The 27811-nt window shown below is 36.8% G+C and overlaps 1 protein-coding gene across 1 annotated transcript in view; it reads left to right on the top strand.

Annotated features, from left to right (window-relative positions):
• Window positions 1-27811, top strand: part of STS (steroid sulfatase) — a 93415-nt gene that overhangs the window by 21105 nt on the left and 44499 nt on the right. The window contains exon 5 of the mRNA XM_075522677.1: window positions 2507-2643. Within this exon, the coding sequence (XP_075378792.1) occupies window positions 2507-2643 (137 nt within the window). The remainder of the gene's footprint in view (window positions 1-2506; window positions 2644-27811) is intronic.

Below are 27811 nucleotides of genomic sequence, written 5' to 3'. Positions count from 1 at the left end.
TTCAGGAGTTAAGTTGTTATTGTCAAATTCCTCTCCTGCCTACTAGTTGATATTGTCATTCCATTTTCAAGGTCACAGTAAGGGTAGTCAGTTATGATTCTCCTTGAAGAGTTTTGGCAGGAGATAAATAGCTGCCTGTGATCTTTTATAGGATGTTAATAGGTGAGACACTTCTCCACCTGACAGTAAGCTGTCAATCAGAACCTGTCAATTTGAGTTGCAAAGAAGAGAATGATGTCGTGCCCTTCCATATCAATCATTGATTCTATAACTCTTCATGAAAGTTAGATCTTTGTGTCAGTTCAATTTAAAAAAAAAAGAGACCTGAGTTATTATCTCTTGAAAATAACATTTAAAGTGGAGGCTTTTGATACTCACTTTTAGCAATACAGATATACATTTAGAAGTATGCACTATCTCTGTGACATTAGAACAAGGCAGTTTGCATGAAAAGTAAATTGTGCCTGCACCATTATAAGTATCAAGTAGATTTTTCTGGTATTTTACCCTAGAATTTGTATATTACTCTCAATTCAGTGAACTGTGTTTAAGGAAACCATCAAAGGCAATACCATGCAGTAAAAAATGCAGGTTGTAAAACAAAAAACAGCTGCCTTGCAGAAATGTTCTTTAATGAAAGGTCAGTGTTACGTTAATATACATATGAAATATTAAACTTAAAAGTATACATCTTTTTTTACTTGAAATGCTGACATTTTCTGTCTTTTTAATTGACTTAGAAGTCTCGTGTTATTTGTTGCTAGAGTGAGGGAAGGTTCTCGCATATATGACCTCTGAAATAGCAACAACCACAACTTCATGGAAAGTGTATCTTTTATGAAAAATATTCTCTTTTCTTTATTTTTCTGAATCTGTACATTATAATACTAAGATAATACAGGATACATGTACAAATATTTGAAGGGAATTCAAATAATTTTGTTTCCATTTTCCACATGAAAAATGTTCTATTTATTCTGTCAAAAAGGAGAAACTTTTATGAAGAAAAAGTCCCAGTCAGAAACACACTTATCAAGTGAGTAATCTGGATAAAATTTTCCCATTTTGTGTTTATGTACTGCTGCCTATGCCAGTAAAAAAGAAAGCTTTAACCATGCAACTTGTGCAAAAACAGATCCAACCAAGGAGAGATGAAAAATGGATCATAAATATACTAGATTAAACCTAGTTATTCTTCCTTAAGAGTAAAGTATTGATATCATATGAATCTTTTTTACTAAAAGACTTTGTTTTCAGGTTCTAAAGGTTAGAATTTTTTTTTTTTTTCATTTTAAAGAAACAGTTTGTATGTGCATGTCTGTATTGTTCCTCCCCCCTTTAAAGGGTGGATGAATCAGCTGCATAAGGACATATATAGTCTCCCTTTGAGGTTGACATGAATCACAGGTATTATCCGCCACAGATTGGTGAGGAAGAATAAGGTAAATAAAGCCAAAAAACCTCTGTAATTATCTGTGTGCTTTAAGGTGAGATCCAGACAGGTTTTCCGGATAGTCCTTTTGTGATTCAAGTGATATTTAGAATATGCGTAATGTACTACAAATGCTGTTAGAGCATATAGCAGTAAATTTGGCTAGTACTGCACAATTTTGAGTAAAGTTCTATAAATAATGCATAAAAAAAGTTCTTACTTGAGCTGCGCTTTCACAGCCTGCTGGAACTGATCATAAATGTTGTTTTGACAGACCACATGAACAGCAAAATTTACAGAGAGTCTGTTTATTGCACTTTTTCTTTTGAATCAGTTCAGGAAATAGACTGAAGACAATGGAGACCGTTCAGTACTGTGAGAGGAAAAATATTTCTTTATATTAGTATGTACTTTGAGATTACTTATTCTTTGGTACAACATACTTGTAGTGTTATGTACTGATCACATGCGTACACAAGAGCATTAAATGACAAGAGAAGATTTGGTCATCTACCTTAGTCCAGGATAAAGGAGGAGGAAAAGTACTAGTATACTTGGTTTAACATACTCAATGATATTATGGTATGTTTGACCCTGGTCCTCATAATCGTCTAGTTGATCAGCTTCCATATGACCTTGTGAGGAGGGTAATTGTGTTTCACGTATGTGTGTACTTCCAAAGGTATGTTTTTGAACAGCAGTTTTATTCAGGCTTTTAAATAGGTACTTTTAAAATGAAGAGAGGTACTTGTAGCCAGAAATTTCTAGGTTCCTGGCTTTAAACAAGTCCTCTTTCAATATATGTAGCAAACAGTAATTAGTTAGATTTTGTTGTTTATTTTTGCTTTCAATTCAATATACAGTTAAGAATGGCGTTTTTACTTTGTGTGTGTGTGTGTGTGTGTGTGTTCAAGATTACTGTGTAATCAGTTATAGTCTTCCTTTTCTTCTTTTTTGGTGTTGGGAGGGTTTTTTTGAGCTCTACTGTAGAAAGATTTCTTTGTAGAAATTTTGTTATAAAAAATACTAAGGGTTTGGGGGTTTGTTTTGTTTTGTTTTGTTTTGTTTTTCCAGGAACACTGATGCACCATTTCTTCTTGTCCTGACTTATCTTCATGTCCATACTGCTCTATATGCTTCAAAAAATTTCAGAGGAAAGAGCAAGCATGGTTTATATGGGGATGCAGTGGAGGAAATGGACTGGAGTGTAGGTATGTTACATGTGCTTCTAACATCAATGGAGGGAATTCATGGAAGACATGCATTCATGTTCACCAAATGCAGACTTCTACAATTTGGATGTCTATGGTATATCTGACATACTTGTCCTTTATACTCAGGGGAAAGAAAATCACAATAATCTGACCTCTTGTAATATCTACTTTATGACGACAATTATTGTATCCTATAAATGCCTGCTTTCTTCTTTGACTGTGAAGGTAGTCTGTACAGTATGGACTTAGCAGAGATATGGAGACCTTAACTGTAGACATTTGAAGCAGAGTAGTTGAATCCAACCCCATGAGCTTCTGCATGCCATCTGGCCTCTGTAGGTTGTCCTCATAAAACAATACACTAACTCAAAAAATGACCACAAGATATTGATATCAAAATATTTTCAAATAAAGTGACTATAATATGCACTGTTAGCAAAAGTAATTTGCTAATTATTTTAGTGAGGTCTCTGAATTAGTGAAGTCACTCAGGTGAGGTCTACTTCTGTTTATGAAGAATAGTCAAAACCAAACAATTTGCCCTTCAGAGCCTTCCATTCTCTCTGAGGCTGGAGAACAGTTGACCATTACATCTTTCAACAGGCTTTCCTTATCTCTAGATGTATTGGAATGGCTCTCTGATTCCAGATGTAATCACCTGTGAAAACAACCAACAGTTCATATTTTAAAATAAACATGTTGGAGAATAGCAATACTAGGAGCTAAAGATTAGCTCACATTACATAGCCCAAGTCAATTCTGTTCTCAGTACAGCCCAGTGCAAAGTGACTTTCTTCAAGAAAATGTTGCTTCCTTATTAAGTTGCTATAAACAGATATTCAGCTTTGGTGCATACATATTTTTAAACTATGCAAACGTGCAGTTAAACATTATGTATATTTCTTTGCATGTTTTGCTTCAAGAGGTCTAGTTGCAGAAGGTAGGGGACAAACAGCAGCACAGTACGTTTAGTGATTTATCATGTATTTAGTGCAGTACTTGCAAAAAAGGGGAAAACTGTGTGAAACTGTGATACACTTAGTAGGAAAGGTTTTCAATGTGGAAGATAACAGAAAAAAACTCTTTTGTAAATCAGATTTTGTAAAGAGAGAGTGGCTTTCATTCAAGTTGTATTACACCCTGAATCTTTATCACTTTTGTCAGTGGCCACACATCAATGAGTGTGTTGTCATTTCTGTTTGAATCCGCATTGTAGTAAGCTACTGAGCATTAGCTGGTCTTACCGTGTATGTTTGATTTTACTGTTTCTTTTTCTGTTTCATGATATTTAGCTTATCCCAGCCTAACTGGTCATTTGCTGCTGCCGTTACGTTTTACTGCCTCCTTCAGGAGAGTGGCTCTGGGGTTTAAACAGCAAGTTGGAAACCAAGGCAGCTGACATGTTGCTGTTTCAGGCTATTTAATGATGCAGAGCTGGTAACAGATTGAAAACCACTGCTCTCTTCCAGAATGACCACGGGTGCTCAGGAGATGTGTCAAACAAACCAAGCTGTAGGACAGAAACATATTATTAAAAAAGCTTGGGATAAATCAGAGATACAAATTTAGTGGTGATAACATAGGAATTTTGAACAAACTCAAGAGACGAGATACACGAGTTTCCTCATGTATTGTCCTTTACAATCCATTGCAGGAGCATCAGGGGCAGCGGAGCTAGCTTAATCAATCAGGACACAGATCCTTATCTGTCATAAACTAGTATACAAGCATCAAATTTTGTTTCAGTTGGGGATCTGGTTACTTGGTTTTGCTTATGTCTTGTAAGACTCCTCTGTTGACAGATTGTGTATTTGCTCCAGGAGGTAGAAAATGTGTTTAGTTCCTCTGTTACTTTCTCCTCCATTATTAGAATGATGAAAAAAAGTTATGGCTGACATTTCCAAAGAAGTCTGAAGGAATAATATAGCTTTTTTTCTTTTATTTTCAATTGAAGGGAGTACTTATTTCCATTAACCTCCACTGAAAATTCCAGTCTTAATGCATCAACTATGTCAGACAAAGTAGATTTATTCACTGTACTGCTGATGTCGGTAACCAGTATTTTCTTGGAATGCCTCTGAAGATGTTACAGTAGAAAAGTCAAACAAAATTGTCTGGAAAAGCTGAAAAAGTGAAAACTATAAGCTTTCCACAAAGAGAGGTTTTATCATTCACTAGACAGAAATTAGTATTTGTGCATAGATGAATGTAGCTTGCAAAAGCAATAAGAACAAAATAGCCCAGATATAACAATATGCTGCAAAACCTTCTAATTAAAGACAACACAAGCATAGGAAGTTAAAATTAGTGTATGGAAAGCTGCATTATAGTACAACATCAGAAATACTTGGCATCTGGTAGGAAAAGAAACACCAACTCAATTCTAAAAGAAATTTACAATGTGTTATCTGCTGATTGGGATATATTGTGGAAAACCCTTTTGCATGACTAAAACAAAAAAAAGAGTAGAAGAGAAGTTAGAAGTAGAAGTTTGGACTTTCAGGTACCAGTGATGAAAAAACTATATCCAGATGGGACCATGAAATGCAAATGAAATATTGTTCCTGATTTGAGAGATCAACACGAATCAGAAAGAAGACTTTAGCTGCTATTTGCAAGAGAAAAAGCAACAGCCTTTCTACTAAGACAGAGAAGTCCACTCAGACTGAGAATTCTAAATAGAGGACAATTCTGTGTTTTCATTTGTTTATTTATTGAGAATCAATTATCTCAATAATTCAATTATAAGGCAATCTCCATGCTAGGAGGAGAAAAACCTATAAGACACATGAATAAAATACTCCTTTGAATATTTCATGTTTGTGACTTGTTAAACCAATACGGAAGAGTATAATTACAGTCCCTGTCAAAAATACAAAATACAAAGTCTCTGAATAAGCTTTGGGACCATGTATGTCTACTGCTTTTGCATACTGATGTGTGTATAACAGAATTCAATGTTTAAAGCATTCACAGTTATAATGTCACTGCATGTGACATGCCTTAGAGAGTTATTCTCTGGCTAATAACATTAATTTTCTTTCAATGTAGGCTAAGCACCTTATTAATGCTATTAATTGTAATTCATATGAGAGCAGATGAAATAATCTTACAGTCTAAAAATGGAAAAAGAAATTATGAATGAATGAATGCAATATTATCCTTTTCTTCCTTCCTCCCTTCTTCCCTTCCTTCGTTCCTTCATTCCTGATTGAGTATAGGAAGAGAAATGGATATGTTCAGAAATTGTTTTTTGCTGTAAATTGCATTACACTAATTTAATCCAAAACAGATCACTGCAAAGAGTTTTGGAGCCCCCTGTAGACATGCATGCAAGCTGTGTGAAGACAAACTAATTCAACACCACTTTTGCAAATGACTGTTTATTGTTCTGTTAACAGTAACAAAACTACATATCAGTTCTTAATCCTCTGTGGAACAATCACAACTGAATGGCTTAAGTGTAAAAAAGTCTCAGAAATTGTAGTCTGGCACAAGCTAGGTAACTGTAGAGTGGGGGCCTTGTCTGGATATCTTTATTCTGTGAATGCCCTGCAAGCTGAAAAAAACTTAACTGCCTCTCTGCCATGATCTTTTGAACTGTCTTACGATTAAGTTATGCCAAGAAAATATTACCATCATCTGGTGTTAGTTAATTAGAAGAAAAGGAGTGGAAATAAATCCCAATGCATCTTACATGTAACTTGTGTTTGAAATATCTTAAAAGATTTGGTAGAATTATATGTGAAGAGAGTAGCTCCATATCTCCCCAGTACAAGAGGGATATGGAGCTACTCAACAGTGTCCAGCAAAGGGTCACAAAGATGATTAAGGGACTGGAGCATCTCTCCTATGAAGAATGGCTGAGAGAGCTGAGACTAGAGCTCTGTTCAGCCTGGAGAAGAGAATGCTGAGGGAGGATCTTATTAATGTGTATAAATACCTGAAGGGAGGGTGCAGAGGATGGGGCCAGGCTCTCCTCATTGATGCCCAGTGACAGGAAGCAATGGGCACAAACTGAAACACAAGAGGTTCCCTCTGAACATCAGGAAAAACTTTTTTACACTGAGGGTTACCAAGCACTGGCACAGGTTGCCCTGAGAGGTGGTGGAGTCTCCCTCCTTGGAGAGATTCAAAAGCCATTTGGACATGGTCCTGGGCTCCAAGTGGCCCTGCTTGAGTGGGGCGGCGGGTTGGACAAAGTGACCTCCAGAGGTCCCTTCCAACCTCAACCATTCTGTGATCCTGTGAGATGCTGAAGAAAAGGAAAAATCTATTCACTAAAGTAAATTTGTATTTTGAAACAAAATCAGACATAACCTTTAAAAGTCAGTCTAGAGAAACCAAGGAACTCTTCACTGAAGCAAACAGAAGCAAGATACTCTCATGATACTCTCCTCCTCTGCTCCTCTCTCTGAGACCCCACCTGGGTACTGCATCGATCTCTGGAGTCCTCAGCACAAGAAAGACATGGACCTGTTAGAGCAGGTTGAGAGGAGGGCCACAAAAATGGTCAGAGATGGAACACTTCTCCTCTGAAGAAAGGCTGAGAGAGTTGGGGTTGTTTAGCCTGAGGAAGAGAAGGCTTCAAGGAGACCTTATTGCAGCCTTTCAATATATAAAGGGGGCTTATAAGAAAGATGGAAAGACTTGTTAGCAGGGTGTGTAGTGACAGGACAAGGGGCAACGGTTTTAAGCTGAAAGAGGGTAAATTTAGATTAGATATTAGGAAGAAATTGTTTACGATAAGGGTGGTGAGACACTGGACCACATTGCCTAGAGATGTTGTGGATGCCCCCTCCCTGGAAGTGTTCAAGATGAGGTTGGATGGGGCTTTGAGCAACCTGATCTATTGAAAGATGCCCCTGCCCATGGCAGGGGGCTTGGACAATCTTTGAAGGTCCCTTCCAATGCAAACCATTCTGTGATTCTGTGTTACTACAGTGATGACCAATTTTGAAGATGCTAACGATATCTTAAATAGGTTTTCCTTGCAAGGAAATACAGTACCTAACATTTTTTAACTGAAAGTACTTATGTAATTAAAATCTTGGACATCTGTATAAATTGAACCTTACCTGAGGAACATTTATGACTTGTCGAAGCATTTGTGATACTCTGTTACACAACTCTCTGGGGCGATATGTGGCCTATAACAAAATACAGCAAGGCAGAAGTAAAGTGTAGTTCATTGAGAAAGACCAGCTAGGTTACAATCTAGTAGGACTAACTGAAAATTGGACCACTTTTCACACTGTTTTTCTTTGGTTCAGCTGTTACCATGATTCAGAATTGTCTATAAATGTGTATTTTCACACAGGGCTTTCAAAGAGGAAGGGAAGAGCAAAAGCTCTGCCAAGTCAAGTCCAGACCTTTGAGGAAACATGTAATTTACTTGTTCCATAATTAGATTTCCCAGTGTTGTAAAAGAGATTATATCAATGTGCAGGATTATGCTGTGGCTCTTAATTCCTACAGTGCCTAAGTGTGAGATGATAAAAACTAAATGCTTATATTCCTTTTATCTGATGAATGTGTGCATGGTCAAATAGATAATACGCAATGTGTGTGGATCGACCACATCCTCTACTTTTAACTTTTATTCAACTCTGGAGTGATGTGAATCAAGGGTCTAAGTGGAAACCATTCCAATTTAATATAAACAATTTTTATTGACCCCTGTGGCTTTTTTATCTGTTTTAGTAATAGATGTACCACTGCTTTAGTAATAGATGAAAGAATGTTTTCAGAAACAAAATGAAAGCTACTTTTGGAAAACTGTAAAATATTTAGGAGACAGAAAACTGAACTATGCCCACAAGACTTTTAGTAAAATTCTTGCTCTGATGAAGGTATCATAGTCTAAAGCATTCCCAAAACAAAAAAGGTTCTAAATGTTACAGCCGAAGAATGATTGAGGTTCTGAAGCATGTTACATTCCCCCAGTTTCTCGGTTGTTTTATGCCTTCATAATAGCATGTGATGTCTTCCGTTTCTTAGTAAAAGCATTTTCTTTCTCATTTTAAAATAATTATTTTAAACTTACAAGCCTATGAGCTCTTAAACTTGTCTTATTATTTTTAATTACAAAGTAATTAAAATATAATTTTAATATTTATTTCAAGTTGTTCTGCCCTGAAATTGTCCTGCCCTGAATATTCCTAGATGTTTTGGGTTTTTATAATGTTCTTTCCTATATTGAGCAGTAACTATTTTCCTTATGGGAAACAGCATAGTATTAGTAAGTTTTTTCTGAAATCCATGTCTCTTCTTTTACATATAATTATTAGTGGCCGTTATTGTGAATTTTTACATCTTTATTTTACTTTACAGTGTTTGTACAATTTCAATCTCTATTTAGAATCGCACTCTATTAGGATTGATCTAAAAATGTAACACAAATCCTCTGAGAATTCCGAATTATGCTAAAAATCAAAATAAACGTTAATAATATGAAAGGAAAATGAGTAAAAAATGAATGAGCTATCCTCAATTTTTTTTTTTTCAGAAAAAAATCTTGTATGCAGAGATAAGCCTAATTTATCCTTGCTTTTCACCTGATGTAGTCATTTGTAACAGTGCAAAGTTGATTTAAAAGGTAAGCAAAGCAGAATGCTGCCACATTATCAGAAGTGGCGGATAATCAGGCTCAGATCGTTTTATCCAGCTATTATGAACGTGACATAAACTTAGCTAAGCCTGAAAACTTAAAGATGGAACTAAAAATCTGGAGAGTGATGCCTGATGCAAATGGTGCATTCCCTGACCTTGCTTTCCTGAATTTATACTGGTATATGTCTCAAGTCTAGAAGGTTTATTTTTAAGCTGTTTTTTTGTCATGAAAGATGTTCAGTCAGCATCTCTGAGGAAGAAGGTATTCAGCCAATACAGGTACTCTGTGACTAGAACAGCATTTTCCCACCTTGTTCTGCCATCCTGCTCTTACCCTAACATCAAGAGATTTCTTCCGCTAAGACAGTAGTTAAGCTCTTGAAGCACATTCACTCTTTAGGTCAGATCTGGGAAAATTGTCAATAAGGGTGCAGATTAAAGACATTTGTCGTTCTGCCTTTTATGATGTGGATGCTTTCCAGTTACGACCTGGGCTAAAACCCAAACTCATTTCATGTGGCACTAAGCAGCAATGACTTTCAGTCACTACTGAACAGGACTGAATTTAAGAGGTGACTAAGTGATGAAAGACTCCCATTTCCACTATGATAAGCCTCCTGAGCTACCTAATCCTCCTTAAGTACAGTTTCCTTTTTCTGTATTACATCTTTGTACACAGCAAAGCTCTTTCTTAGAACATTATTTACAAGATTACAAAGCACATCTTAAGCAGCCATTCCTATAGCATTTTTAATCAGCAAGTTTAAATAATGTCTTAGTAACACACACTCCATGATGGAAAACTTCAGTGTAATGCAGCTTGTGGTGGTATTGCTGTGTTGTTCAAAATTTCCTGCCAGCTGCTGAACAGAGTTCATTTGCATCTGATATTGCAGGAGTTAAATTGTCAGCACAAGATGTGTTAGTGCATTGTGCATTTTACTTTACAAAAATGTAATCATATAACTTTCAAAATTTTAAAGGCTTTCTATTAGTTATGAACCTCTGAACATTTGGTCTAATACAAAAACAGTGAAAGTACATCTAACATTGTGATCGAAATGCTCTAATCAGTGAAAACATTAGCATTGCTCTTGAGACACGCTAATTTCTATTAGTAGCAGAGAGCTCAATGCTTGTTTCAGATAAGCTGGGGATAAGAGAATCCCGACAACTCTCCAAGCAATGACGATAGGAAGTTCTGTAATGAAATGTACTACCAACCTTTTGTCTAACCTTTGCCCCTACAGTTTAATTTCACATATAAATGGTATGGTTGTATTTTGCTCCTTGCTTAAGGTGGGTGGGGAAAGTCATTATCAGTGGGATTAAGAACACAGTAAAGATTTAAGCCAAAACTGACCTGCAGGAATACAGTGATTTCTATATATACTTGGATGAAGGTTGCAACGAGGAAACTGAATGGGGCTAACTTTATCCAAATTGTAGATAATCTCCAAAATACAGACCAGGAAAGCAGTTTAAAGGAAGCTACTAAAGATTTTGCTGGTGGAGTGCCTCTGCATTGCAACCTTTTTAGCACAGATACTATGAAGCTGTTAAGAAGAAGCTGCATTTGCCCTGTCCCAAAGAAACTCTACAGGAATTTAGTAAGTCAGTCACCTACAGCAAGGGATCAGGATGGCAGAAAGAGACATGATTTACAGCTCCCTTTGCTCACTTTGGCGAAAATGTCCCTGTTGTAAACCTGAAACCTTCAGCACTGACTTATGAACATAATTTTGCCATCCTTTTTCTTCAACACTTGGACACTGAAAGCAGTATCTGTCTAGGTATTTATAGAGCTTGTAATCATGGTTTTAATAAAGTATGCAACGGAGCTAGTAGGTGAAGGATGTTGCTGGTAGAAGTTACATCTCTATGAAAGAAGCCTAAACGTGAAACAAAGGAGCAGAGAAACTAAAGATATTAAGGATTTTTAATCAGGGTGTTTAAACCTTCCCACCCACCCCCCTTCCTTGTACCTTCAGATAGTTTTGTAGTGGATTACACAGTACCTTAATATAACTGATACAGTCCGTGAATAATTATACATTCATAAAAACACGCAGAAGGCACAAGTGAACATTGTAAGGCTATGAAGTCAAGTACTCAAAGATAGGAAAAATCAATCTTCCTATGCTTGTGTCTTATGGTACAGTTTTTAAGCATATGTTTACATGCCATTTCTTTTCCCATTGGAACTCTGTCTCCTCATCACAGAGTGCCTTCTTAATGAGCAGCTACTCAACAGTAGGTGTATTCCTCATTGTTAAAGATGAATTCTCATGTTTTATTTAACACACACTATTGAAGTTCTGTTTTGAAGACAGATTTCTTTGACATGTCTCATCTTTTCTGTGGCATTACTTCACTAGAGTATATAACAGATTCACAAATACGCATTTTCACAAAGTCTTTGTAGGGTAGGGGGATCTCATTAATCTGTTTCCCAGAAGAAAAACTGAGGCACAGAGATGATGTTTAGATTCACCTACTGAGGTATAGCTTTGCTGCCAGTCATCCACTAATCCAGCTCTGGATCTATAGTAAAGCATTAGGACTTTAATTCAGCTGGCCTGGGAATGGGGAAGAGGGGGAAGCAAGCCATTTATCCTTCCATGTCTTGATCCATGTTGGAGGTGGGAAATGATTAGAATGTACACCTGAACTTAGGAACTCAGGTTTTCTTCTGGTCGTGGTGATTAAGTGGTATTTTTTAAGGATAATTAAATACCTTCACCAACATATGAACTATAATGATATGAACAGTTTCTGTGATGATTCAGGAAATGTCTTCCAGCCTTTTATCATTTATTCATAGCTGGCTGCATCTCAATTTAACTGTAGAAAAAACATGAAACTGACCATGTGCATTTCAATTTCAGTGATGATCCTGAGAACCCTAGAGGTTCTTTTAAAATCATCCCTGCTGTTTCTTGGAGAAAGACATAAAACTTTTTCATGCTTCTTTTGAAATGTATGTTAATTACTTTGAGACTATACTGTTAAAAAAGAGGGGAACTAATTCTCAGTGAAAACAATAATCATACAATAAAGCTTATGACAATATCAATTCTGTGTTGTAAACTATTGTTCATCGGCAGGCTGATTCTTATTAGTGAATTGCCATGCAGAAATTTCAAACTGCTGAATCACAAGGCTCAAATTCCAGGTGGTAATAAGCTCTTATTGATGAGGTTGGTAGAACTGGCTTTTTATTGACTATGGCTGGGGTTTTTTTCAATGGTACATCTGACTGCTAAAACAACCACACTATATAATGTGCAGGCTGGTAATACTACCAAAGATCATTATTCTTCTAGAAACCAGTTGTGTATTTTGCATTACAGAAAGCTTTTTATCTCTTTCTTTATAATAATGAAGTGTAATAATGAGGTAAATAATGACATGTTTGAGGTTAGGGAAAGCACTAGAGTAATGATACTGTGATTAGTGAAAGACAGTCTGGTAAAGTGATAACTTTGCTCTTCTCCAGCTTTTTCCCTCACTACTTGATTGGAAAATAAGGCATTTATGTTTCAATTTAGGGTATTGTTTAAGAAAAACTGATACTGAATCTTTATTATGCTTTCCTACCTGTTATTTATTAATGTTACTGTTTGGGGGGGGGGGGGTTGCATATTTCATGTAGTGTACTCAGGGTATTTTTTACTATTTTGAATGCTTTCTTTTTGTTTTCTCTTTCTTTTGGCTTTGTTCTAGTATTTTGTATACACAATTCTCTTTTTAAATTATTCCCTCTCCCTCCCCACCTATGGAAGTTTCTTTATAACACTTCCTCACGAGGAGCACATTGTAGTTACCCTGAGAACACCCAACAGATTTTATGTTACAGTAGTAAGCTCAATATCCAAAGGAACACCTGACCCTTAAGGGCTGATTTGCTTCCTTGAGATGTTGAAAGAGAGACTCCAGGATAATCAAATCCCTACCTTAGACACCAGCATGAAGTTATATTCCACAGCTTCAGTGGATCTTGCAGCTTGCTGCTACCACAAGATGGGAGGCAGAGCACCCTTCCCTCCCTTACCTCCTTCTTCCTAACCAGCTTCCAGGGAAAGAAGAAAGGGGGAGAAAGAGGAGAAGCATCCTCCTTTTTCAGGAAGCTCCCTTTTAGCAACCTGCTAGATGGACTCATCTATAATGTCACACTTAGTTTGCCTAAAATCGTGTGTGATTAACTTGACCCTCAGGTGCTTCAGTTTACATGGTTTTAAAGTACTGCTGCTATTTCCATGTTATGAGGATAAAGGATTTAGGATCTTTAGGCTCTTATATTTCAGTGGATGAGATATTTGTGGGTTAGAAATTTATTTTACTTCCATTTCTGAATCACACTAGAATTTAAAAACAAAGCAGGCAAACAAGAAATAATACAAATGTAAATGTACTTTAATCTTAAAGAAAAGAATGGCCTGGCCCAGAAAAGCAATATGAATTTTGTCTTCCTGCAAACCCGAAAATAACTTAATGCCAGATATCTGAAATAAATTAGTAGCTCAGGATATCTTAGCATTTCTAGCAAAGCCATGGAAGAGAATGTTTTTGGCAATATGAAAAGTATAGCCATGTGTATAGTATATGGCTGTGTGAAAGGTATCAAAGTGCTTCTAATCCAGAGTACAGTGGATTTTGGCTCCACAAAACAGCAGAGCACACATTAAGCAAGTAATAAATGAATACTTTTTTTTTTCTTTATTTACACTTCGAACAGATAGAATTTATCTGTTCAATTTGATGGATGAAAATTTGAACATGAGCCAGCAATGTGTGCTTGCAGCCCAGAAGGCCAGCCATAGCCTGGGCTGCATCAAAAGAAACACGGCCAGCAGGTCAACAGAGGTGATCGGCCCCCTCTACTCCACTCTCATGAGACCCCACCTGGAGTACTGTGTCCAGCTCTGGGGCCCCCAATACAAGAAAAACATGGACCTGTTGGAGTGGGTCCAGACGAGGGCCACGAAAATGGTCAGAGGGCTGGAACACCTCTCTTCCTTGCAGATGGACCGCAAGACAGGGCCTGGGGGAGAAAAGTCCCTCCCACTGTAGGAGAAGATCAGGTTCATGACCACCTGAGGAACCTGAAAATACATAAGTCTATGGGACTTGATGAGATGCATCCCAGAGTCCTGAGGGAATTGGCTGATGTAGTTGCCAAGCCACTCTCCACGATATTTGAAAAGTCATGGCAGTCAGGTGAAGTCCCTGGTGACTGGAAAAATGGAAACATTGCACCCATCTTTAAAAAGAGTAGAAAGCAGGACCCTGGGAACTACCGAGCTGTCAGCCTCACCTCTGTGCCTGGGAAGACCATGGAACAGATGCTCCTAGAAACTATGCTAAGGCACATGGAGTTCAGGGAGGTGATTCAAGATAGCCAGCATGGCTTGACCAAGGGCAGGTCTTGCCTGACCAACCTAGTGGCCTTCTGTGATGGAGTGACAACATCAGTGGGCAAGGGAAGAGCCATGGATGTCATCTATCTGGACTTCTCTAAAGTCTTCGACATGATTCTGGTACTGGTACTGGTGGATGAAAAGTACTGGTACTGGTACTGAACATGGTACTGGTGGATGAAAGGCTGGACATGACGTGGCAATGTGCTCTTGCAGCCCAGAAAGCCAAGCATATCCTGGGCTGCATGAAAAGAAGCATGGTCAGCAGGTCGAGGGAGGTGATTCTGCCCCTCTACTCTGCTCTGGTGAGACTCCACCTGCAGTACTGCGTCCAGCTCTGGGGTTCTCACTACAAGAAAAACATGGACCTGTTGAAGCAGGTCCAGAGGAGGACCACAAAAATGATCAGAGAGCTGTAACACCTCTCCTATGAAGAAATGCTGAGAGAGCTAGGGTTGTTAAGGCTGGAGAAGAGAAGGCTCTGGGGACACCTTATTGCTGCCTTTCAGTATATGAAGGAGGCTATAAGAAAGACGGAGAGAGACTAGTTACCAGGGCCTGTATTTACAGGACAAGGGACAATGTTTTTAAACAGCAAGAGGGTGGGTTTAGGTTGGACATAAGGAAGAAATTGTTTACAATGAGGGTGGTGAGACACTGGACTAGGTTGCCCAGAGAAGTTATGGGTGCCCCATTACTGGCAGTTTTCAAGGTCAGGTTGGAGAGGGCTTTGAGCAACCTGACCTAGTGACAGATGTCCCTTCCCATGGCAAGGGAGTTGGACTAGATCATCTTTGAAAGTCCCTTCCAACCCAAACTGTTCTGTGATTCTGTGATTCTATGATCTTTGTAAAATCATCACATCATACTGAAATTTTCAGAAACATTTAATCATGTATAATGTCAAAAAGTATAAAAAAGCCATTGTCATTAGGTTTTTTCAGATGATAATTTTGTAAAATTCTGGGACTCCTTAGCTCTGAAATTTGTAAATCTGAAGTTAGAATTTCTTTTGTCAGCTAAGGAAGTCTGTGATTCAATTTCTTGCTGACAACTTGGGTTGATAAGAAACCTTAAATGAATGTATTCAAAAGTTTGCTATGGGTGTTACATAGTAAAGAACATTTTCCCTAAAACAGACACAAGCGTTAAAAAAATAAAATACATTGACTTGAGAATATCAGAAGCATTGATAACCGATGTTTGAAAACGGGCCAGTTCTGTTTCTAAAAAACTATTTTCGTACATAATTGAGCTACTTCAGTGGCAGCCAGGAAATGGATTTTAACAAAATGTCTGTGGTTGGTCTGTTACCATCTCTGAAGATGAGACTTCTTTCCCTTTTGGTAGATTCTTTTCTTTACCTAGATGTCTAAAGAGATCTTGGCCCATCCAGTGGTATACATATAGAAATATGGTTATGATGCAGTGGTCCAAAACCAGCCTTAGCACCAGGTTTCTCTCTCCCATATTGATATGAATAGTCCCATCAAACTGAGTAGTCAGGGTAACTTTAATGTATTTCCGTATCTGCAATACTAGTTTTATCTTATTTTAAATACATTTTTGCCTTCCTGATGTGAGGAGGTGCACTTTCATCTAAGAGTTGAATCTGGTCTTCTTTTTGTCAGCTTCTCATATGCCACAAGCAGATAATTTGTACTTTTTTTCTTTGCTGTTATTCTCTGCTAGTTCTTCCCAATGGATTGTCACAGGAGATCACACTGTATTTTTTCCCTCCACTTGGCTGCTTTTCATTACTTGGCATCTCCTACAATGATCAGTCCCTATTGATAATAGCTTATTGGAACATCATTATTTAAGCAGTTCTGGAAAAACTAGGTTTTAAGAAGCAGGAACAAAAGTGTCATACAATTGAGATAAAAAGGCTGATATCAATTTGACATACTTTAATATTACAACTCCTTTTGGAAGTTGTCTCTTTTTAGATGAGCTAACAGAAATTTTTTGATTTAATTTAAACTTTCCTTTTATATGTAAACATTTCTCAGTTCCATGCAACTCATGTATTAGTTATTCTTCCCTAAGAGTTGAAGAAGGTATCTTCCTAAATCCAAAGAGAATGAGATTAAATTAAAAATACCATGATCTTTATGTAGCAATATAGAAGTGTTTCTAGTTGGCAGATACCGAGGTCCCTCAAACTACTTTTGTTTTTTAAAAAGAGGCCTTTTTTAGGGACTTGGTTGGAAAAGAAGAAAGTGGTCACTCAACTAAGCAAGACGATAAATACTGTGATAAACATCTGTTCTTTTTAACCATGCTGGGATAGGTCTTCGGTTTGCAGGATGATGTAACTGCATTGAAGTCAGTGGAACTGGGCTGACTTGAAGTCAATAACTATGAATGAAAGGTTGAAAAGGTGGTGATTCTTTAAAAAAAATGACATCACAAACTTCAAACAAGCTGTATTTTCTGTTGATTTATTTTTAATAAAAAGGAAAAAAAAGTGAAAACCATGTAACAGAAGAAGTGTATACTTAGTTTCAAAGTTTAACCATGATGTCAAAAAGATACCGAACAAATGGTCTACCTTTCTAATATGTGGAAGACAGTGCTAAGTATGTGGCTAGCAATAGCTGGCAAAGCAGAGCAGGAAAGCAGAGGTGGCTGCCAGAAGCTCAGAGGGAGGGAGCAACACCATAAAAGTGTCAAATGCCCATTAGCAGGAAAGTAGAGGGAAAACCAAAGCCAAAGGTAAGGATGATGTCTGTGCAGCTGAAAGTGGGCTGAAATGTCCCATCTGTCTTATGAAGTCCTGACTGGGGCCAAACTTTCCAACAACATAAAAAGAAGTAATTCAGGACAGATCAAAACATAAAGTAAATTCCTTTGTATCCACCACAGTACATCCTACAGGACAAAGTTCGGACATCTTAGCATGGTGTTATGGGCAAAGTGCTGCTATGATGGCTTTTTTACCAGTATTATTTTAATAGGGCACAAAATTGGCAGTTGTCCTTAAAAAAAATCCCTAAAGCATTTCTGTGGGACATATCCTAAATATTCTTGCCAATTTAGAGCTGAGATAGTCAAGCCCCATATCCCAAATTTCTCAGTACATTCACATTTCAACTTTTGTGTGATTCTGCTGTAGTTCGTCAACCAGTTGTTGCAATAACCCCCAGGTGCTGCTCATAAAAAGTAGATGGATGAGTTAAAGAGAGCTTAGAGGACTTTCTTGGCAAAAAATACTAGAGAATAATATCACATTTCTCTCTCAGAATGTAAACTGATTTTCTGATGTGACATTTAATTACTTCCCTTGTTCTATATTAACTTTAGGAATACCCAGTAAGAGAGTAGAAAATAATTGTTTTAAATAGGAGGCACTGGTATAATAAATACACTATCAGGAAATGTATGCAAATGCTCTATCCTACTGTTGTCATATTTAATTGCTGAATCTTGATAACAATACAGTCAGTTACTGAGCAGAAATCTATTTGCTGGTTTGTAGTTACTTCTCTCTGTATGTGATACTGAAACACCAGTTTGTTACAGAACTGAAATTCATGTTACATTCATGTGAAATGTGGAGATTTCAAACCTTTCCTGTTCAAGGATGTCTGTCTATATACAGCTTCCAAAGATTTGATGTTACAGGTTCAGAAAGGACTAGTCCTTTAAAAAAATACATTAATAGGGAGGGACTAACTCTGTACCTGCCTCTCTATCCATAGGAATAGTGCTATTCCCATAAGTAAGAAACGTGCTAGCTGGGCCCTTCCAGTGGTTATTTGCCATCCGTGCTTTGGGGAGTTTACCTTGGCAATAACTCCTCTCTTCCCCAAACACTATCTATTTGCAGTTAGATTAATTTGTTCCTTGTATCTATGTTAATATTTCAGCTGATCTGTGGTGTTGCTTTGTGAATGATCCTTCCTCATCTCAAATTTAGCCTTCAGATTTATCCTAAAAAACACATCTGACTTTGATCCTTGTATGCAAAGCAGAGCCCTTCCAGCAGTCTGTCTTGCCTTCGCACAAGAAAGTCTCATAGTTCCATTTTTGTAACTTCCCATTACAAACCAAATGACACATAGCACTCATATTGTTGAACCTTCGTAAACTCAGATTGATAATTGTATTAGTAATTTCACATGTCACATCTTTGCTTTATTCATAAGTAAGAATTAGGTAGAGAAAAGGCAAAGAAATGGGCCTGATGATCTCGGGGCCCTCCATGATCTCATGTCCCCACCATGTCTTGGGCGCATCAAATACATTTTGGCCTAAGCAGAGACCGAAAGTATTTCCAAACCAATTTAAGACCAGAGTGACATATTTCTCTTTCCAGGCCTCGGACCAGAAAAAGGCAGATTTATTTCTTTGCTTGTAGACATCTGCTGTGCTCCTGAATACTACTCTGAAACTTCAACAAAAGCTCTTTCTGAATAGGCTGGGAATATTTTTTCAAGAGCACTTAGATGAATTAAGGAATCAAAGTCCCATTTCATAAGCTAGTGAGCAATCTTCTGAGCTAGTCACCTATCATCAGTGAGGATGACCTGAAAAATTATTTGCCTTCCCTTCTGAAAGGATCCTGTGGAGTTTAAATCAGCATAGATACTGCCATATTGAACACACACATATACCAGAAAAAAAAAAAAGAAAAAAAAGGAAAGAAGGAGAATAAGTTGAAAAAAAAGCTGAATCATAAAGAAAGATTTGTGGCCTTCAGTTTATTTGGTTTTTTTTCCTAAATTCACAATGTCATCTAGAGAAGACAGATTGGAGTTTACATTCGTTAGTGGAAAATTCCCTTGAGGACAATTTTCACAGTCAGGCTTGCTTTCTTATTGGTATTAACACTGTCTGTACAGAGATACATTCACAGCTAGCATGGTTTGGAGATGGTGATTGCACAGTAGGCTTCAAGTGTCTAGTAGTACTTAGGCACAAAAGGCACTGAGTTGCCCAAAAGCAATTAGAGAAGTAGGTGAATTGGCAAGCGTGCATGGTGATGGTCATGTCAAAGGGAAAAAAAAGGCATCTTCTGTTTTGGAGATGAGTTAATGCACAGCTACTTTCATGCAAGATTAGATTTGCATAATTAAAATCAGAAAGCTGGGAAATGCAAAGAATTAAGATTTCATGAGGCATATTAATTTGATCTTGATAAAAATCCTCTTAACTTTATGGTATATGATTTATAGCAAATGTTTAAAACCTACTCCCAAATTCAGCAAAGATTAAAAAGTTTGGCTGTTGAAAGACAAGAAATGTTTAGGCTCTAAGGTCAACCAATTTTATCACAGTTCCAATTTTATTTAATAAAAGTTACAAAAATGAAACAAACACACCGACAAATACTTTGAAATTTTCAGAAAAGTGAAGAGGATTAAAATGTGGGGTTAAGTTACTTGCCCCGTTTTAAATTCTTCATAATTCTTCATACTTTAATCTGGCAAAATGTTGGCATTATGCATGTGGATCTATAAGCATATACATATTCAGTTTAAAACTGACTCTGATGTTAATAAATGTTTAAACCTTTGAAGATATAGAGAAGAGTTTCTTTTATCACCCCACAATTACTGAATCAATCACCATCAGCTTATATTGGAATGATCAAATAGCTGAAGCCTTAACTTCACCTGACAGTTTAATTCAAAAATGAGTAACATCCTTTGGTTGTCATTACAGTTTGCCTAGGTCCTACCTAAAGAAATCCTTTCCAAAATTTAAAAGAAAAAATGGGACACCTGAAGTGGGGAGCGAGACAGTGTCTTTTGCATTATGCATCTTAGTTGTATGTGTGAAATGGCATCTTATTCTCAGATGTGTGCAGAATGAAGATGCAAATTTACCAAAAAGTTATCACAGCTGTCATGAAAAATGCAAATGCGATGGACCTTCCTAAAATTGCATGACCATATCTCATAGTTTAGCATTTTAAGCAGGCTAAAAATTAAGATTTACATTAGAAATACAGAGCCTTATGTTCAACAGATGTAAGGTCTAAAAGTGAATTTCAGACAATGCATTTATTAGCTAATTTAAATACTAATAAGGAAATAGCCAGCAAATAGTTATACTTTTGACCTTTAAATGATCCATCATTAATGTTGTAGTATTGATCTGAATATGAAAACCTTTCCATCCTGCAGTGTCTATATTGCAGCTATACTTACAGGTCTTCACAACTTTCATAACCACATCTTAGCTCTGTGCTTTATTATCCACATGTATTTGTATACAAGTAAAGTATCATTCCAACTTTCACATTTACAAAATAATTTGAATTGAATATGAATAAGAAAAACAAGAGGTGTGGTACTCATCTCTAGGAAAAACTTATGCATAATTGTAAGTCAAAATTTGGTTGATTTATTCATAGCTGCTAAGCAGTGCATGCCAAATTTGCTGTGCACTATGCTGAAAATTTATCCTGAGGGTCTGAAAGACACATTATACTTATAAGACTGTATAAACAGTCACAAGCTAATTACAAGTTTACAATTACATGGCAATCCAAATCCAAACAGAAAGCAAATACATACTGATAGCTTAGCTGACCCCACACCAAAGTTGCCTTGTTTTTTTAAAAAAACCTGCCCTTCCCCTAGCCCTTACACTGATTTTACATGTCTCACCCTGAGACAAGGGGAATCCAACAGAAGAGTGTTTGATGTTCTACAGACTATCTGGGCCTAACAACTACTGATTTGGATAGTAATTGTAGGTAGTTAAATCTGGGGCAATTACCTCACCTTACCTCATTGGGAAAAGAAATCAGAATTTTTGCAGCCAAATTCATTCATATTAAGATAGGTGAGCCGTGTATGAAAATGCTTCTTTTGCTTCATTGACTTTAAAAAATGTTTGTAGTAACTATATCAGATGTAGATGTGCACACTGTATGTAAATCCCACCCTCTATGTATCTAGAATATGCACAGGTGGAGCTTGAGTGTGCTAGCACCAGAGTTTCAGTGTAGAATTCATCAATCCCACCATGTTTTGAACCGCCAACAGTGGCAGGTCTGAACTGTCTTTCAAGCTGGAGAGAGACTATCAGCACACCAGCAGAGACAGGAAATCCACTTCAGACCAGCTCTACTGTGGTCCTGTAGTCTGAATGCCTATCAATAGTGCAAGTGCCTTAGGTGCATTCCCAGAGTCCATCATCGAGTTTAATTTGAAAAGAATACGGGTCACGAAATCCAAGAGGGCTTTGCTATAAAAGCAAAAATATATTAAGTGGCCATGATTTGATTTACTGTGAATGTGCATTCCTGATCTGAATTAAAACATTAATATAGATGTGCTTTTTCAGAACCAGATGCTACTTGTTTGGCAGAATGTTCTGTTGACATTGAAGATCCCACTAAGCTATCGTAGTAGGAATTTAGCATATTTGAGACTCCAGCTTTGTACTTTGGAGAAGACTTCATTGTATAGGCTGTTTCCATAGCGTAACTTTAAAAATATGGTAGCACAGTAGGACTGATTCAAGACTTTCCACTGAATCTACACTCCACTTTCTTCGTGCAGGAATTATTAAATATTTTGCAATTAGCTATGCATTTATTTTCTGCTCTAGTCAAACAGTTATATTAACTAGTATTCACTCTCACCTTTGAGGTTCATATGCTAATGTTTCCTCTATGTAGAATCACTCGTCTTCTGAGGTGGATGTGTTCTGTTGACTGGCTAGATAATGTGCCAAAACATCAATCTATTGCTTCGTCCCAGAATTTCCACTTTCCAGTGGTTGTGTTCTAGCTCTGAATGTTAAACAAGTTGCATGCAGAGTTTATGTACTGTTCACCATATGTGCAGCCACTTCTTGTGTTGCTGTCAATGGTTTTATTATTTGCCATCTTTACCTCAAGTGTTGTGCTCAATGACTAGGTCTGAAAGTGATAATTACTTCCCCACCGCAGAGACAAACTGATTTACATATTTATCAAGGGGAAACTGGATGGCTCTGAGCATACCACAGAAATATTTGCATATTTATAACCTGATATATACAAAAGCTAAAATTAAGATAGGGATGTCTTGGTCTTAGTTACTAAGCTTGTTTTTATACAAAGGTTTTAGTCAGTGGATTTTGTAATCAGATCAGTGCATTAAAAAATGAAGTATCTTTTTTCATCGCACAAAATCAACATAGAGATTAAAATGATTGTTAGCTAGTGAATGATGGTGTACAGAAGTTGCAACATTAAGTTTTCATAAGGTGAAAATCTTAGCCTTTGAGGCCTGAAGAGATGATGAACTGTGGAATTACCTTAATTTAAACTCCTGTAGCAGGCAGAGGGTCCTAAGAGGTTTGCTATATAGTGGCCATATAGTTGAATGGCATCAATATCTTTTCTGGGAGAAGTATGGGCTTTCAGATACTTATGCACATAGGGTTAATTTGTAGGAGTTTATTCATGTATTCAAAGCCCTCCTAGCTTGCCACTCACAGAGCTGAACCCCTTCAGTTGACTACAAGTTAGTTGTGATTCTGGTTAATTACGCTATTCAAAGCCAAACATTAATATCAGTAGGGAATTCTGAAACAGCAAATAAAAAAACCCCAAAAACCGAAACTGCCTCTTCTAGGCAGAGATGTGATGGCTGATCTTCCCAGATCACTCTTTGTCCAATAATTGTCTCAAGCTTACCGTAACCTTCTGGATACAACATAGGTATGTGAAAGTCTGCTGGAGTGGGAAAAGAATGTTATATTTACAGGAATTCCCTTTATCATCAACTGTCTTGTCCTGAGACAGATCCTTAACCCTCCTTCTGAATCCTGTTGTTCGAATCTGGCAAACTGCTTTAAAGCTTTTCTCATGAATAGACAGACTATGTTGTCCTAATGCCTAGATTACACAGAGGTATTCTGTATTCTAGAGCTTTTTATTTGTAATTTCAGCAAGATTCTAAATTATTTCCCATTAATACAAATAACATTTCTGTCCTATTGACTTCAAATGACAGTAAGCTAATTTATGAATCAAATGCATTTTTTCATATGCTTGCTTGACTAAACCTCTGAACAATTTTCCAAATCACTAACTCATTTGTAAACAAGTTATTGTTTCTCAATGTTTGTACCTTGTTTTCAAATGAATAATCATTTTCTATAAACCCTATATCTTATGTAGATGAGTACAGTAGGAGTTTTACATGGTTCAAAACTCCAGAAATTACATTCTCCGCATTAGAGAGGTTGGTTCAGCTACCATTCAAATTTCAAAGAAATTTTTTACAATGAAGGTGGTGAGGCACTGGCACAGGTTGCCCAGAGAGGTAGTGGAGGCCCCATCCCTGGAAACATTCAGGGTCAGGTTGGATTTGGCTCTGAGCAACCTGATGTAGTTGAAGATGTCCCTGCTCTTGCAGGGGGGGTGGACTAGATGGCCTGTAAAGGTCCCTTCCACTCCAGAGCATTCTATGATTCCATGATTCTATGATTCATGCAGTGTTAGAGAACTTAAATAGTGGCATGACACTCTCCTTCTAAAGAACAGAGTCAATTGTTCTTATCACTTTCACATGGCTATCACTCCATCGAAATTGGCATTTTCACTTTAAGAATGAAACAACTCTTTATTGAATTGTACTTGATATAGCTTGAAGCACAGCTTCAAGCAACAACATAGCTTGAAGCAAGAGTGGAGAGCAGAATGTAGAGCGCAATCCTCAGTATATTTTTGAGGAAGCTTTACTTAAATTTTGGAACAGATGTACTAATTAAAATAAAGAACATCTTAATGCTGTCCTTAATCTGTTTTGTACCTTAAAAAATACAAATGAAAGAAAACTGTCCAATGCCTTTGTCTGCTATAATGTTAGCCACATACATTGGGGTATACATTCCTAGAATGGTAATAGTAGGATAAACTTGATTTGAAATTCTAGTTGCTAAATAGCTTCCGAAATTATGCAGCTCCTTCAGTGTTAGATTGATTTTGTTGTTCAGAAATGTTGTCTTTCCAAATCTGTTCTGTTCAAATCAGAAAAAATGTATACGGTAGCATCCACAGAGATCAGTGCAGCTGTTAATTTTTTAGAACATGACTTTCAAGTGAGTCTTTTCAATAAAGAATCCTTCCATTTTTATTGATAATTTCCTACACTGGGGATAGCAAGCTATTATTGCTTGAACAAAGCTACAGTTTTCCCAGTGTTCTGGCTTGTTTATCCTACAGTTTCGTATTCTGTATAAAGTCTTTACATCCAAAAATTATTTTAAAATTTGTATTGCTTTCTGCAACCAGCAATGGGACTCAAAGGGAATACTAAGCCAGTTGAAGCCCCATTATGTAATTCAAGAGCACATGGTGTATGATACCCTTCCAATCGTATTTTATGGGTGAAGCAATACAGTTTTACCATCTTCTTTTACTCAAACATCATTTACCTGTTCACCACACCCATTAAAGTGTGTTGCTCATATAGTTGCATGTCTAGCACTTTGGGTAGGATTCATCATACTGTCCTTGATGTCTAATACGAAGGCATTTAGCTCTGAGCTAGTTGCCTGTCTTCTCTTTTTTAGTCAACAGGTAAAAAAGGCCTTTTTGCAGTTGCGATTCACCTCTTCCAAAATTAGGCGGCTAAAATAGGTTAGATGACACTTCTCCTTGTTCATTAACTGGCATTGCCTGGGAATGTTTATACATTAATTTTAACTTAATTCTAAAGTCTCTGTGAAATCTACAGAAATAATAAGAGTGGAGGAGTTAAAGTAAAAAAGAAATTAAATTGTTATAAGAAAACAGTAAAGGATGTATATTGCCACTTTGTATTATTTACTTCCAAAATTGATATAATATTGCATGTGAAAGATATCTGTTCATAGAGATCCACAATACATTGTTTGCATTTTTATTCTGAATTGGTTACCGTTTAGAAATGCTAATAAGTGAATGTATTGCTTGTGTTAACAGTAACCACATAATTCAAATGCACTTTAATGGGGCTTATCTCCTGGTAGCACACACTTTACTGTTTATTTATAGTTTTCATTCTAGAAGGTGTCAGTGTTCAAGATGAAAATAGAAATAGAAGTTTTGCTTCATTTCTGTGAGTGCATTGTGATTGCCATTCTCTGACAATAGTGTTATCTGAATTACTACTATTAGTCCATCTGTACTGAAAAATGTTGTTGCTGAAATAAACTGTCATTTTAGCATTTGTTAATTAATGCTAATGTAGATGATCCTCTTTGTCTTTAAAAATCCAAATGAAGGAAATGGAAGTTTTACCATTGAGTTCAACAAGTTTTGGATGAGACTTTCTATGCATTTTATTAGGGTGTTTTTTTCTGAAATAGGTAACATTTGAGTGTCAGAATTTTTTTTTTCCAGGCCAAGTCAAGCTACTCAATCTTGTTTCGGGGGGGAAAAAAAAAAATGTCATCATAATGATGACTGCTTTATTTAATTAATTGTGATAGCGAGACATTTTTCAATCCTTCTCATTTTTTTCCCAGATTAATTACAAAATCAAAATGGCCATTATTGAATGACAGCAGATATCTCTGATCACCAGAGATCACTTAATGTGATGTACCGAGTGGGATTCTTGTTTTATTTTCATTTTATTTTATATACAAGATGATTTGAAAATCCAATTTCATCAAGCAAAACTATGTAGATTAAAAAATTGCATTTGTGCATGTCATTGCACGTATATTTCTTTGTGCAATCCTGTTTATTATTGTTATCATAGAATCATAAAATCACAGATTGATACAGGTTGGAAGGGAACTCTGGAGGTCATGTGGCTGAATACCCACACATAATGTCCTAATTTATTTATATACTCCACTTTTTTATCATCATTGCCACCTTTGCAAGGGGTATTATAATTACTTAGCAAGTACATTCTCCAAACAATCTCAGAAGCCAATGGGAAATTGCCTCTTTCTTTCCTGGCACGAAGTCCACCTGCTGCAGCAAGCGAATGGCTTGTCAGATGGATCTGCATGATTTTCCCTCAACCCACCAACTTTAAAATGTCAGCCTTTGTAACAGATTTTCCTCAGCTCTGTTGGGAAATTTCAACTCCCACGAGGTTTCGAAATTTACATAAACAAATTCTCCTACAGTTACATTTCTTCTTTGCTCCTAGTTTACAAACAAGACCAACAGATACCACTTATTTAACTGCTGATGTTCCTTTATTCATGACCCAGTCATTTGAGCTGATGAGAAATGAGGACAGTCAACCTTTTTAACAAGGCAATTTTAGAATGCTATAACATTAAAAGATAAGTAGAAATACTAGCAATAAGGTAGCTACTCCTTATCCAGAAAAAAGAGCATAGTAACAGAAATGATGATCTGAAAATCGTTAAAGAAGGCTCTGTATTTCAAAGTTCTTATCTCATCCTCTTTGACACAATAATTGGGCATCAGCTGATGAATTAGTTCTTAGTGGACAGGTGAGCAAATCAAAATTAACATTCAAATTGGACCATTCTAGGATGTTTAAGTAAAAAGAATAAAGATAAAAAGGTTGCAAAGACAGAATTATCTTTATATGCTCTGGGATCCCTAAGGGACAAGGTTAAACCTCATTTGCAGGCTGATGTGAAGAAGTATATTCTTATACTTTGGTCAGTTTCCAGGACCAATAATTTTAGATTCATAATCAGTATAAAATTCACTGGAGCAAGCTACAAAGAGCAACTTCACTCTCATTCATACAGAAACCCTCTTTAAAGAACTCAGTCTAAATAGGTTTCAATGTAATTTATGTGCACTGCAAAGCTCTCCACGGTGCCAAGGTAGTGTGAGGAGCCCTTTGTGAAAATGAAATGTTAGCCCATAGTGCCTTGGAGTTTCAGAGCATATCCATGTGGATTCTTCTTTCACATATGTGCATGTGTGTGTGTTACTACCTTGCATATTTTTAATTTAGTCGATGTCTGTTCTTATATGATGAGAAATTAGGGACTAATTAGTAGGTTTGATAATGAAACTGTGTGGTCTCCACAGGGACTCCATACATTAACTTCCTTTTTTTTCTTAGAATGTCTTATTCTAACGCTCACACTGAGATTTTTGCCATGCTGCCTCTATAGGTTGCTAGGCAGCAAAGCTTTACCCCCAAACTCTTAGCTCTATTCTGCATGCTGAGACTTTCAGATATCTTCAG

The sequence above is a fragment of the Mycteria americana genome, chromosome 1 (assembly GCF_035582795.1).
Source record: "Mycteria americana isolate JAX WOST 10 ecotype Jacksonville Zoo and Gardens chromosome 1, USCA_MyAme_1.0, whole genome shotgun sequence".
NCBI lineage: Eukaryota > Metazoa > Chordata > Aves > Ciconiiformes > Ciconiidae > Mycteria > Mycteria americana.
The sequence above is the reverse complement of the archived record's forward strand: the minus strand, read 5'-3'. Positions and strand labels throughout refer to the sequence as shown.